Source organism: Gracilinanus agilis, chromosome 1 (assembly GCF_016433145.1).
Source record: "Gracilinanus agilis isolate LMUSP501 chromosome 1, AgileGrace, whole genome shotgun sequence".
NCBI classification, from domain to species: Eukaryota; Metazoa; Chordata; class Mammalia; order Didelphimorphia; family Didelphidae; genus Gracilinanus; species Gracilinanus agilis.
Window position 1 is genome coordinate 645,057,834 of NC_058130.1, and position 15,686 is coordinate 645,073,519.

Genomic DNA, 15,686 nt, shown 5'->3' on the forward strand with positions numbered 1-15,686 from the left:
TATACTTCATCAGACTTACAAAAGGACCTATAACACAAAAAGTTCCCCACAAAAAAGAATTTAAAAAACCCTTTTAACAAAAATACATAGTCAAGCTAATAAATCTCTACATTGTCCATGTCCAGAAATATGTCTCATTCTGCACACTGAATCTTCACTTCCCTCTCAAGAAGTAGATAATACTATTTATCATCTGTATTCTAGAATTATGGTTCATCATTTCATTGATCATAATTCTTAAATCTTTCAAAGTTAATCATTTTTAGTATTTTGGGTATTGTATATTTTGTTCTTCAGGTTCACTTTCTTCCGGATCATTTCATATAGTGCTACCTAGTTTTTCTAAAACTATCCTTTTTTTAAACATTTATTAATATTTATTTTTTAGAAAAGTTAACATGGTTACATAATTCATGCTCTTACTTTCCCCTTCACCACCTCGAGCTCCCCCTACCATGGCTGATGTGTATTTCCACTGGTTTTAACATGTGTCATTGTTCAAAACCTGTTTCCAAATTGTTGATAGTTGCATTGGCGTGGTAGTTTTGAGTCTACATCCCCAATCATGTCTGCTTCAACCCATGTGTTCAAGCAGTTGTTTTTCTTCTGTTTCCACTCCTATAGTTCTTCCTCTGAATGTGGGTAGGTTCTTTTCCATAAGTCCCTCAGAATTGTCCTGGGTCATTGCATTGCTGCTAGTACAGAAGTCCATTACATTCGATTTTACCATAGTGTATCAGTCTCTGTGTAAAATGTTCTTCTGGCTTTGCTCCTTTCACTCTGCATCAATTCCTGGAGGTCTTAACAGTTCATATGGAATTCCTCCAGTTCATTATTCCTTTGAGCACAATAGTATTCCATCACCAGCATATACCACAATTTGTTCAGCCATTCCCCAATTGGAGGGCATACCCTCATTTTCCAGTAAAACTATCCTTTTTTAATTCCATATAGCACAAAAATATTTCATTACAATGATATACTATAATTTATCAACCCATTTCCTCAGTTGCTGGGCACCATCCTTTTAGTTTCTAATTATTTGCCACCACAAAAAGGGCTACTAGAAATATGTTTGTAGGCGTGAGTTATTTTTCTTTTCTTTCATCTCTCTGTGGTCTAGGCCTACTAGTAATGGTATCATCAAGCCAGAAGCTATTTTTGTTGAGTAACTTTTGGGACAGAGTCAAAAATTGTTTTCACAAATGCCTAAAAAAGTTCACAACTCCAATAATAATGCACCAGTGAACCTGTTATTAAGTAACTTCTCTAACATTTGTAATTTTCTTCTTATATAAATGTTGCCAATTTGAAAGGCATTAAGTATTACATTAGAGTTACTTTAATTTTTAATTTCTCTAATACCTAGTGATTTGGAGCATTATTTCATGTCTACTAATAGCTTGAATTTCTTTGCTTGAGAATTACCTGTTCATATTCTTTAACTCTGTTAGATAGAGAGGTAATTGGTTTCCTGATGCACTTAATCTGGTTTAATGATCTTTTTCCTAAATATTTACACTTTTTCCCACTGTCACTTTAAAAAGACCACTTAATTGATATTACCATTAATTTAGCCCCTTACTTACAGGAATCAGAACATATTTTTCTTATATGTTGTGGTAGAAAGAGTATAAGACAGAACTAGTGGACTCAGAGTACAGATTGAATAATCTTTTCTTCTATTTATTTTTCTTTTTTACTTTCTGGGAACATGGCTAATGTGAAAATTTGTTTTGCATGTCTTTACATATTTGTAATGGTTTTTATTTTTCTTGCTTTCTCAATGTGTACAGAAGAGAGAGGAAAATGAAATAGAATTTGGAGGTGAAATGAAATAAAATTGAGTTAAAGCTAAAAAGATATATAAGTTTAAAAACATAAAGTACAGGACTTAAATTCCAAAAATTGTGATGTTAAATCCTATCTCAGATACTTAACTACCTCTTTCACCATGGGCAAGTCACTTAAGCTATGTGAGCCTCATTTTCATCTTTTAAAAGATAATAAAACCTAGAGAAATTATTGCACAAGGCTACTGAGAGGCTCAAATGAGATGATATAACAGAATTTATACTTAAATGTCAGATCTTTCATTATGATTATTATCACATGATTGTGCCATTCTTTATATTCACCCTCCCTTCTCTACCTTTGTCTTTTTTTTTTTTTTTGTATATGTCTTTTAAAAGTCTAAGATGGCCAGTGCATTTACCTGTATATAGACATTGGTCTTTTTAGAGAGCACCATTCCTCTTGATTTCTCTTATGGAAATGTAGCTGTTAAGATCTTATCTATCCTTCCTGTGAACTCTTTGAAGTGTAGTCTCCCAAGGTCTAGTATGTTTTATTGACTATTCCCTTAATTCTCTGCTTTTTCTCTCTCAAAATGTAATGACTTTTTCACTTTCTTTCAAAATTCCTTTTATTTCTGTTCCATCATATTAATCAACATCAGATCCAGGATAGCAGTTCTTCTCATCATTTCCTTTGCCATTTGAAGAATGAAATTTTCATTAAGGAGATAAAACATAGGCTAGATAGGATATATAGGATCAATAAATCACAAGATTTTATTTATTAAGGAACTGTTATGTATTAAGTAATACAAAAAGCTCTTGAAACACAAAATCAATAATATACATAAGATATATACAATATAAGTGTATATAGATACAATTTAAATAAAACACAAAGTTGAATACAATATAAATACAAATAATAAAACAATACCTATTCTCAAGAAGGTTGCAGTCTAAAAGTATGAAATTAAAAGTTTAGCAAAATTGAGATTATTTCAGCAAGTGAAATTATATGAGAATTATATGAGAACATTATAACAGGTTTGAAAACTAGAATTATTAAATTCACTTGTTTTTGTTTTCTTTTCTCTTGTTCTTTCTATGCTTAACGTTATTTTAACCCCGGTTGGATTGACAGATGAAATATTTCCTCTCTAATTTAGGAAGTTTGATTTCATTACTGTTATCAGCATGGCCAATTTATGTTTAGAATATTAGTGTATAGCACATGACATGTTTAATTCACTTGAAAAATGTTCAATTGTCAATAAAAATAATAGCTGAATTTTGATTTCTAGAACTAGCTGTTCTAACACTGGTTTAGTTTTATTCAGCCAAACTTAGAAAAGGAATGATAAAGGGATAAAAATCCACATAAGTAAAGAAATTTCCTCGTATAGGACAGAAAAGAATCGAAATACATGCTCTGCTTTTCCAGTTTTTATTTTTTACTTTCATTATTGTGACTTTGTGGTCATATTATGCTACTTTAAGGTGTATAGAGAGCACTCTAAAAACCTTCATTTAGGACCAAGCCAAACTAAATTTTTTTCTATATCCACTTTTTGCCATTTCAAATACTTTTGTAACCCTCTAATTTTAAGAGTTAAAAACTACACGTTCTGTGAAGAAGAAATTACTAAACATCAATATTCCCAAGTTATTTTTTAGTTGCAAATAAAATATGATTAGTATTAACAATGGTTTGTGTATGTGATAGTCTAGTCAAACATTTCTGGAGATAAAAACAAGACCTATGCATAAATCTTTGTCTTCACCTCAGAAACATTATTTTAAAGGTATGTTATTAGACATGATTGGCATTTGTAATTCATGGCTAAGAGGATTCAGATTATATTTCTTGGGTCATATAGTTCAAAGAGTTCCTTTAACTCAATCCCCAAACAGAGAAAGAGTGGGATTAATTGAAGCAATACAGATGCTCACGTGGTATCATTATACTGACATCATCATTGTCCTCAACAATCTGCCCTAGACAAACTTATTTATTAGGCTTGTAAACAACTCTACTTATGGCATCGTTCCAAATCACTCCTTAATGAGTTTTTCCTTTCTGCTGATAGAGAACATAGCACCAGTTTCAAATCTTTTAAAATTACTATATTAATGCTATAATGAAAAATATTAAAAAGAAAACCACTATAGATACACACAAATCCATACATATGTACAAAGATTCATTTATGCATATATATTAGTTTTTCTAGTGGTTTAACAAAGATTAATAAAGTGATTTTCATGATATGAATCCATAGTCCTAATTACATTTATATAAATGTATACATATAATATATATTTATATTTAATGTCATCTATAATGTACTATATGGATTCATGTCATGAAAATTAACTTTATTAATATTTCTTAGATTACTACAACAAAGATTTATATACATATAATAATCTTTGAATATATGTGTTTTTGTATGTGTGTAGATATATATATGTTTTTCTTGTGGTGGTTTTTTACTAAGATTAACAAAGTAATTTTCATGACACGAATCAAGTCTTAAATGTATATGTAGACATATATAGCTATACATATTAGGTATACATATATAACTATTATTAGGACAGGCGTTTATATTTAATTAGGACTATTGATTCATGTCGTGAAAATCACTTTGTTAATCTTAGTCAGTCTTGCATATTGCTAAGCTCACAGTTGTTGAAAGCAAGAATCCTTGGCAAGATAGTACTAAAGTCTTTGGAAAAACTCAGTGATATAATGATTCTGCACAGAAGGGCTTGTTGAATTTTAGGAACCTTTCCTTATCCTGCTTATAATGGACTCTGATGTTATCCTCATCATATCTGAGACTACCTTCTTAACATTCTCTTAATGTTATGGTATGGCCTCTGAAATCATTGGCAAGCCATCCCAATTTAATGTTTTGATGAAACTCCCCCGTTCCTCCATAATTAACCTGCTGAAATACTGTGGAAACCCAGGACTATTTCTGAGCTTCAGAGTTGACTGTTGCTGTGTAGTTTGAACCTGGAGCTAATTTCTGAAAGAAGGGGCTTTGATACTCAGTAGTAGCTACCCTTTTAACAGCTCTTCAATGATTTGTTGCACCAATAGACTTCATGATCACCTTCTAAAATTCTAATTCAGCAAAACCTTACTATATGAGTTAAAGAACTTAGCCCTGATTTTTTTTTTTAACCCTTGTACTTCGGTGTATTGTCTCATAGGTGGAAGATTGGTAAAGGTGGGCAATGGGGGTCAAGTGACTTGCCCAGGGTCACACAGCTGGGAAGTGGCTGAGGCCGGGTTTGAACCTAGGACCTCCTGTCTCTAGGCCTGACTCTCACTCCACTGAGCTACCCAGCTGCCCTATTAGCCCTGATTTTTAAAAATATGTGTGAAGGAAATCTTTGCATTGGCAAAATGATTCTATGTAGTTTGAAAATAAAAGTTTTCAGAAATGTGAAATCTATTCATCTGAAAGTGATTGTGCTTACAATTCAGTTAAAAAACTTTCAAATTTTGTTAAAATTTGCAAACTTCTGAATGTTTATTATAAATTTTGATTTCTAGCATCTACTATATAAAATGCTTCATAGTCTGAGAAAATATTCTCATAAAATGTACCTTCTGTTTATTTATAATAACTATCAAGGAGCCCACCATTCCAAATGTATTATGACTGTAATTGAGGACAGGTAGGAAAGATTACATTTGGAGATTGACTTCCCTGCTTTGATAATTACTCTTGAGTATGCCTGTTTCTGTAGAAAATTATATTCAAGGGAATGTCTTTATAGATTTCCCTGAAAATATTTTTTCTTTTGAAATTTAATCATGCCTTTAGTATCAAAAATTAGTCCATAGGCATAAATTTTGCAAACATATATGTGCTTATTTTGGCAAAGCTGCATTTAAGTTGATCCTGAATTGTAAAGCATATTCAGTACCATATTATTTGAAAACTGTCATCACATCTAAGAAAAAGTTCTATGTAAATTGTACCACTGCAATAGACTCCAAATTTTTTCATCTGAAACCTGTCCTTTTCTGTCTTTCCCTTTTTGCTCTGTCTGCACTATTTATCCATCCATCGACTGACAGTGTCTTTACATCCAAAATGCAAAGCAGACAGATGGGCATCTCAGGAAAGAATATGACTAAAAGCACCAGCATCAGTGGGGACATGTGCACAATAGAGAAGAATGATGGCAGCCAATCTGATACCGCAGTGGGCACCATGGGCACCGGTGGCAAAAAGCGGCGCTCCAGCATTGGGGCAAAAATGGTAGCTATTGTGGGTCTCTCACGAAAAAGCCGCAGTACATCCCAGCTCAGCCAAACTGGTAGGAATTTTTTTTCCACATTCATACTTGAGTTATTCACAAATGTAAATTGTTGTCCTGAGTCATTTTATTACAATAATGATGTTGTCTATAAAACATTGTGTTTGGGTGAAGGTAAAGTTGTAATCACTTCATTTTTTAGAGAAGATAGAACCTGTTTTATAAATAAAGTATGGCTACTATTGACTCTGGTTACCATGTGTTACAAACTTAAAGTAATCATTCCTTCTCTTCTCAGGCAGAAGCCAACCTGAATTGTCTTACCTATAAATACACAAGCTACTGTTTTGGGTTTTTAAGTACATTTTTTGGTTGACCCTTTTTATAAATTTATGCCATTTTCTCATATAGGAACATGCCAAAGCAATTTTATTCTCAGAGTTTCTACCTTTAAGATGAAATCTCATACTCTATGGGAATGATATAAGTGCCTTACTGATTATTTGGCTTACTTTTCAGCTTATAAGCAAGATCTGCTATTAGTATCAATTTTCCTTACTTCAGTTTCTGTTATTCAGTACATATTTGAATATTCATGAGGAACGAAATGGAATGATTGTTTTCTTTCTCTCTCTCTCTCTCTCTTTCTTTCTTTCTTTCTTTTTTTTTTTTTTTAACAGCTAAGATATTTAAATCTTGGGTTACTTCAACATTCAACTTCCAGATCACATCTGTTACAATAAATTACAGACAATACTCCTACTCAGAAAAGCTACTATTAGCAATTAAAGCATTTGTGTGTCAAAGCAGTGCTTTTTTTCAATGAGATTGTTGGTTTATAATTAAGCAGTAAACCCTTAGTATGTGAAATAAATATATTTTATACTTAACAAACAAGCAAAAGCAAGTAATGTGTTCAGTTCAGAGTAAATAAATCATAGACAACTGGATGAATACTAATTTGTTCTTGAAAACTAGGACTCATGTACAGTGTGAAATCTCCCCATTACAAAAATAATCTTGATTCAGAGGATTAATTATCTTAAGGTGTAAAGAATTCCTGACAATCTGATATTTGCACACTTTGGAGTTTGAACTACGTAAAACAATAACAAAATTCTGAAGTTTTGGTTTTTAAAAAATAGGCTATAACTCACTAAACTGTGAACATTTATACACATATATGTATATTTATGCATCTATGTCTTTTATATTAGGAATGTTACTGCAAATACATTAAATGCATTATATTCTTATGTTTCGTACATAGACATAACTTTATAAGAATTGAAATTATATTTAAGTTGTATCATCAGACAAATTATATTGATCATAATACCTCAAAAAATAAGCATAGGCTTCAACTTCTAAGAATTTATATAATTGTTGATGTATCAAGAGAAAATTATCTACTTAATTAGCATTTTTCTATTTCAGTTATTGGGCTTACTTATAAAAAAGGCACATGCCTAAAATCAGTCATTAACGAAGTTTCAGTGCATAGAATAATATAGTATTAAATTAACGAAGTAATAAATGTTGCTCTAATACCATGAATCTGGTACTATCATATGGCCTCGATGAGCTCATTGATTGTGAGCTACTCTTTGCTGGCCACCATCACCAAGCACAAGACATGACACTGTGATATGGATAGACCCTGGGGTCACATTTGACCTTTTTATGGCCAAAAGGAGGCAGCTACAATTTCTTTTATAAAAGTAATAGGGATATATGCATGATAGAACATATTTTTTGATGGATGGTTGATAGGTAATGGAAGAACTATGGGAACCTGCTTGGGAATGTCATACTTGCCTAGTGGAAGACAATTATTTTTCATTACAGTGAGAATCATAATTTTGTTTTATTTTTCTCACTGGTGAGATCATTTCTGCTAGTAATCACCCTTTGATGTTGCCCAGATCACCAGGCTATAAGTGAGGTGCCCTAGGAAGAGTGTTCAATTTATAGCCTGGGGACCTGGATTCTGATACTGACATTTCTCTTTAAACCTCTGTGATGCTGGGCAAGTTATTTCTTTTCTCTCAATATCACTTTTCTCATTTGTAAAACTGAAGGGATTAGATTAAATTAAGCCTAAAGTTTTTTTTTCCTGCTCTAAATTTACAATCCTGAGATCAATGCCCTATGAACCTCAGAGTAGAGAACTCAAAGAATGGTAAGTGTGAATGCTGACTGCAAGATTTTTAAGATCATGAGTAGTGTAACAACTGAAAAGAGGCAAATACTGTCAATATTTTCACAAAAGAGAATGGATTCTTTAAACTATTGAAAATAAATTTGACTTTGCTGGCAAAATTCTGAAATATTATTAAATGGATACTTAGTAAACATCTAGAAAAGGAAGCAGTGATCCAAAAGGACAAATTTGGCTTCAGGAAGAATGAATCATGCCAGATTAGCTTATTTGCCTTTTTTGACAAGGTTAACTACCTGAATAATCAGGACAATGCTGGAGATATAGTTAATCTAGATTTTTTTAAAATAGGCAATAGTTTCTCATGAGGTTCTTGTGGAAATGGAGACATGATATGGGCTACACATTAGTACAATTAGATTGGATTCATTCAAAATTAATGGTTGAATAAATTGAAGACATTAAAAAAATGGTTTGTGGAGGACATAGCAGCTATATCCAGTTATTTCAAAAACTGTACTATAGAAGAGATATTAAATTTGTTTTGATCAGTTCTAGATGTCAGAAACTAAGAGAAATGAATAAAATTGGAAAAGACATAAATGTGATGATAAAGTTAGAACTGGAATCATTAGTGGAGATCATCAAGTCTGGTCCTCCTTTTTTATAAATAATTAGGCTACTTTAAATGATTTATCCAGTGTCACAGTAAGAGTAGGGACTTAAATAAAGTTCTTCTAACTTCAAATGTAGTGTACTTTCTATTTAGATTTAGACTCAATAAATCTTTCAAACATTTAAACTATACAAAGAGGAATGGGTTGCTTCAGGAAACAATAGAATCCTGTTTACTAAAGGCCTTTAAGGAGAATCTAGATTATTATCAGTTTCCCTGTAGATAGAATTCTTATATAGATGTGTGTTGGACTTGAAGGTCTTTATGGTACTTTCTAACTCAGATTCTGTTATTTGACATAATAATATTTTTAATAGTTACCTACTTAATAATTTTTTCATTACAAGATTTATAGATACACAGCTATTCCAAATTCATTTCGTACTACCAAATTATCATTCCATTACATTCATATGACCTTTCTTTTGCCATTTTCTAATAATAACTCACAGTTTTTACTTGTTATTTACTTCCACAAAGAGTAATATTTCAAATATTTTAGTACGTATTGAATCTCTTTTTTTGTATCATTTACTTCCTTAGGGAATATATCTAATAGTGAGATCAATAGGTGAGAGTATATGGACAGTTTAGTCACCATTTTGCATAAATCCAAATTGATACTCAGAATAGACAATTTTACCAGTAGTTCATTAGTGTACCTTTCTTTCCACAGCCTCTCCAACATTAACTATTCCTATCTTTTCTCACCTTTCCTAAATTTGCATAACATAAGATGAAACATCAGTCATTTTAAGTTTAAATAATTATTCTCCCTCTATCAATAGCTATGATAATAGTTGTGATAGATACTTCATCTTTTGGGATTTTAAGAAATTATTGTAGAAATGACCTTTTACATTAAGGTCACATAAATATTTTGATTTTATTGTTTAAAGGGTAATAGTATTCTAACTATAATTTCTGCAATTTAGTTTTCTCATTAGTCTTGTCAAAAAAGCAGTCCTTCCCCCAGAAATGTATATTTTAAAGTTTATTAAACTTAGTTCTAACTAAAATTTAATGCTGCTTTAGACTATTTCTAATCCTGCTTATCTTATCTATCAAATTTATATATACTTTTCTTTTTTTATTTAGTGAAAAATAATCTGTTGACTATTACTTTAGAATATTAGTAGTTTGTAGTCTGATGTTTTGCCTTCTTCATTCATACTTTTTCTCATTGTTGTTATTGAGATTCTAACCCATGATGGTGAACCTTTTAGAGATTGAGTGCCCAAACTGCAACCCTCATGATGCATGTGAGCCCCATGCCTACCCTAGACAGGGAAGGGGAGGAAGTCCTCCAATTGGGCTGCTGGGAAGAGGGGCAGGAGAAGTGAGAATTCTCCTCAGGTACATGTGGAGAGAGGGAAGGGAGCAGCTCCTTCTGGCATGCACTCCATAGGTTTACCAACATGATTCTAGACCAATGTTCTTCTAAATGAATTTTCTTATTGTTTTGTCTAATTCTATAAAAAATATTGTAAAATGATACTAGGCTAGAACCACGTATGTCAACTCAACTACTGTCATTTATTTTATTGGCATAGCTTAACCATCAGCAGTAAGCATTTAACCAATTATTTAAATCTCTGGTAGTGTTTTGTAAGGAATTCAAGTTCTTGAAGTTGTAGCAAATACCATTTGGTAGGTCTGTACATAATAGATAGCAAAGGTTATAAACTGGAAGCAGAGAAAGCAATTAGGAGGATACTGGAACACTCCAGGTTAGAGGTAAAGGCTTTATCTAGAGAAGAAGCTATGTAAGTGGTGAAAAGAAAACAGATATGAGAGATATTATGAAGTAGAAGCAATTAGATCTATTAATTTATAGGGTTGAAAAAGAGAAAATAGTCAAAGATGATCCTTTAAAAATCAAGTGACTTTAGGGATAATAGTGTAGTAAATTAAAATAGGAAGAAATTTGAAGGAATGATAGGCTTGGAATATATTGAATTTTAATCAGGAAGTATGATATAGTGGACAGAGAACTGACTCTGGAATCAGATGACCTGGATATTCAAATCCTACTTTATACACTTACTGCTTGTGTGACCTTCGACATGCCATCTATAAAATGAGGGGTTTGAATTGTATTGCCTCTGAGGTGACTCAACTTAGATCCATGATTCTAACATTTCAATTAACATTGAATGGTTCTTTAAATTGCAGGGATTTCTCCTTAAATGCATTGTGACATTGAAGAGTTTAAGGAGTATATGTATGAAAACTTCTAAAGAAACTTTTTTTCACTGTACCTTACAAAATGGTGCTATAATCTTAGTGATTTTAATTATTAACATTTATAAATTATTAAAGGCTAAAATCTTAAATTATTTTGCAAAAATGCTGACTTACCTATTTATTTTTGGAAGTCTGATAATTCAACAAAATTTTGTAAACCCCATGTTAAAAATTGTATTTTAATTAAGAGAGAAAATATATTTATCTTCCATAGCAAACATAGATTGAACTCCATGATTTTCTGGACTTTTAAAATCAGATCCTATGTCTCAACCATGGAATTTCTTACTTAATATGCTTAGTTCTTAAGAAAAATCAATCATGAGACACTAACCAGATTTCCTGTGGAAATCTCTCCTTTCCTTAAAATAATGAGTAGCTTGGATATACATGGTGTCCCAAAACTTTTAGTGAAGTTCCAAGATGTTAAAAGTTAAAACTACACTAAGACTTTTGGGACACATTGTGGTTTAAAGTTTGAAAGACGTAAAGTGTGAAAGATAGTAAGTAAATGCAGAGACTGTAAAATTTCAGCCTTCTTTTGAATAACTGCCAAGTGACAAACTAGTTTTGATAACACATTGCTTAATTACTTCTTTAAGACTATATATATAATTCTTGTGATAAGCAGTTGATCTAAAACCAAAAGAAAAATTCACTCTCAAAACATATTTACAGTCTGTCATTCTAATTCAGTAAGAAGGTCATATGTAATAAATGGTAATATCTTTACACTCGTGTATCTCTGAGATAATGCAAGATTATACATCTGACTTTTCCTCTCACTGTTGCTCTGTGGTGTTTTATTTCTATAAAATGAAAGTAAAAAATGAAGAATGGAGAGGAACATTTTTTATTTTGTATCTAACTTTTTATAGATTTTTTTATCACCATAATTATTCCAAGCATCCCTTCCCCTCTCCTTCTAGAGAGCTGTCCCATATAAGAGAAGAAGAAATCAGCTCAACTAATAATTATATTGAAAAAGAACAAAAATATGTGTAATGAATAATATATATATATGCCCTTTCCATCTCCACAAAGAGGTAGATTGGGGCTATTTTCTCATATCTTTTCTTTCAAGAATTGCTTGATCTTTACATTATATTTTGTTACATTTGATTTTTATTGCAGTTTAAAAAAATATAATGTATTGTACTTACATAGTAGAAGTTACTATATAAATTGTTGTGATGATTCCTTTTATTTCACTCTACATCCGTTCATATAGATATTTCCATCCTTTCTCTGCTCTATATTGTCATACACATCATTTTATAGCACAATAATATTCCATTATATTCATGCACTACCATTTGTTTCATCACTCTTCATTTGATGAGTATCTACTTTGCTTCCACTTTTTAGCTACTGCAAAAAGTTTACTATAACTACTTTGGAGTATATGGGGACTTTCTTCTTATCAGTGGCTTCCTTGGGCTAAAAACCTATTAATGGAGTATCTAGTTCAAAGATATGGACATTTTAGTCATTTTATTTGCATAATTCCAAATTGCTTTCCAAAATGATTATACCATTTCACAGCTTCACCAACAATAAATTAACATACTTATTCTTTTACAACCCCTCCAAAATTGACAATTGCCTTTATTTGTCACTTAAGCCAGTTTTCAGGATATGAGGCAAAACCTCACAGTTGTTTTGTTTTGCATTTCTCATATTATTAGTGATTTGGAACATTTTTTCATGTGGCTCTAAATAATTTAAAGTTCTTTTGAAAATTGTTCATATCTTTTGGCCATTCATCTATTGAGGAATGACTATTAATTATATATCCTGGACACCAAACCCTTATAATATAAAGAGAAATTTGATTCCAATAATTTTCCCCTTCAGTCACTTCCTTTCTCATCCTGGTTGCATTAATTTGATTTGTGCAAAAGCTTTTCAGATTCAAATTGTCATAGTTATATCATTAATCTTTTATAATTGTTTCCATTTATTTATGGGTTAAAAATAAATCTTTACCCCAAAGTATTAGAGGCACATGAAATATGCTTCTCTTTTAATTTTTATGGTATGCTCTTTAATATTAGTATGTATCCATTTAGAACGTATTGTGGAATTTGATGTAGAGTTGGTCTAAATCTAATTTCTGCCAAACTGCTTTCCAGTTTCCCTAGCAGTTTTTATTAAAAAAGGATTTTTCCTAGATTTTTTAATTTTATTATACACTGGATTATTGAATTCTATTTTCTTCTGATTTTTTCTTTGCTCTGTTGTTTTTTAATCAATATAGTATTTTGTGGGGGGGATTTCTGCTTTGTTGTATTTTGAAGTCTGGAAGTGCTAATTCTCTATCATACTACTTCTTTTCATCCTAGATCTTTTGTTTTATAAAATGAGCTTTCTCATTATTTTATCAAGTTCTGCAAAGTATACTCTTAGTGATTTTGTTATAATATTGGTATAGTAATAAAGGTGTGAATTAATTTTGGTGGTATTGTCATTTTTATTATATTGACATGACTTAGCCATTAGCATTGAATATTCTACCTGCTAGTTTTTCTTTTATTTCTTTAGTGAGCACTTAGTAATTGAATCTATACAAGTCTTTTATATACTTTAAGAAATTAATCTCTAGATATTTATGCATTTTAGTTACTTGGAGTAGGATTTCTCTTTCTATCTTTGCTTCTTGTGTTTTGCTATTTTTTAAAGAGAAATTCTATTGTTTTTGAGGATGCCTTTTGTAATCTGAAACTTTGCTGAAATTATTAATTCCTAATTAGTAGCTTTGCTGATTCCCTATAATTTTCAAAGCCACCCAGCATATCATCAACAGAGTTTATTTCTTTTTTATCAATCTTAATTCCTTTGATTTCTTTCTCTTGTCTTATTAATATTGCTAGTATTCCTATAACGGTATCAAATAATAGTGAGGAAAATGACTATCCTTGCTTTACTCCTGTATTTATTGAAAAAATTCTAGTGTATCTCCATTGCATATGATTTTGGTTTTTGGTTTTAGGTAGATGCTTTTTGTGGTTTAAAAAAAAAGTTCCTTCTATGCCTATACTTTATAGAGTTGTTTTGTTTCGTTTTAACATGAGTGTTGCACTTTGTCAAAGACTTTGGATTTTTTATTTAATATAATTAATTATGTTAGATTGTTTTCCTAATGTTGACACATCTTTGCATCTCTGGTGCAAATCCCACTTGGTCATAATGAATAATTTTATAGATAAATTGCTGTAATCTGTGTGATAGAATTTTGCCTAAAATTTTTTGAGTAATGTCATTTGCTTTTTTCCCCTTAATTTTGGAAAATAATTTGTGAAATATGTGACTCTCAGAACAGGATTTCTTTAGCATTTCCTTTACAGCTAGATCTGTTTCCTTTTCTGAGTTAGTATAAAATTTCTATCAGGTCTTCTGATAGTTTGGATATTTTATATTTTTTAAACTATTTCGTCTTTCTTTTATGTTCTCAGTTTTGTTAGCATATAACTTCATATTATGTCCTAATTATTCTTTTTTATTTCTTCTGGTTTTGTTGTGATTTCACTGTGCTTATTTGTTATTTTCTTATTTTGATTTGCTACTCTCTTTTTAATCAGATTAGCTATGGATTTATTAATTTTTGAAGAACCAGTTTTTAAATTTATTGTTTCTACAGTGTTCTTTTTCCCACTATTTTTATTTTCCTTTATCTCCCTTATCTTTTGTGTGTACTTTAGTATTATTTATTTTTTTAGTTTCCAATTTTCTTCTAATGCATGTTTAGTTCATCAAACTTCCCTTTTTCTATTTTGTTAATGTATTTGGTAAGAATGTGATTTCCCCCCCAAGGACTGCTGAGCTGTATCCCAGAAATTTTGGTTTGTTGTTTCATTATTTTAAATTTATTTTACAAAGCTATTGAATGTTTCTGACTTGTTCTTTGACCCACACATTATTTAGGATTCCTTGATAAGTCTTTACTTAGGTCTATCTTTGTTTGTTGTCCCTAAATCAATTACTTATATGTATTGTGTTAAGGTCCATAAAGGATGTTTTAAATATTTCTGTCTTTTCATGTTTCTTTACTATATTTCTATGTTCGCAATCAGTTTTTGTAATTAATCTATGTAGTGCTGAGCAATATGTATATTCTTTTGTTGCCTAATTTTTAAAAAAGTCATAAGTCTATGCATTCTTGTTTCTCCAGCAATTTGTTCAGTCCCTTTTTATCTTTGTTAGACCTACCCAAAACTTAGTGAAGCTTATTAGACTCTTCTGTCATTATTGTTATCTTTATGTCTAGCTCATATGTTTGCTAATTTGTATCCCAAGATTTCTTTCAGATTGCAGTGCAAGGGTCCCTTCCAATATGAAATCCTTCCTGATCCTTTCAGCTACTAATCCCTCCCCCCAAAAATTTATCTTGTGTATTTTGTATATACTTGAATAGATGGAAAAACAATTATTGAATATTACTTGCCCAAAAGTATACTAAGCATTGGGATACAAATACCAAAAAAGCAATATCTAGCCCCTTTCCTCAAAGCATTTACTTTCA

General features: G+C 31.0%; 1 protein-coding gene across 15 annotated transcripts in view; it reads left to right on the forward strand.

Annotated features, from left to right (window-relative positions):
* RIMS2 (regulating synaptic membrane exocytosis 2) overlaps positions 1–15,686 on the forward strand; it is a 505,770-nt gene that overhangs the window by 409,553 nt on the left and 80,531 nt on the right. For 5 of the 15 annotated variants that reach the window (XM_044658232.1, XM_044658233.1, XM_044658235.1 and 2 more), the window contains one exon: positions 5,899–6,140. The exons of the other annotated variants lie outside the window; for them this stretch is intronic. In XM_044658232.1, coding sequence (XP_044514167.1) covers positions 5,899–6,140 — 242 coding nt within the window. The remainder of the gene's footprint in view (positions 1–5,898; positions 6,141–15,686) is intronic. 15 annotated transcript variants of the gene reach the window in all.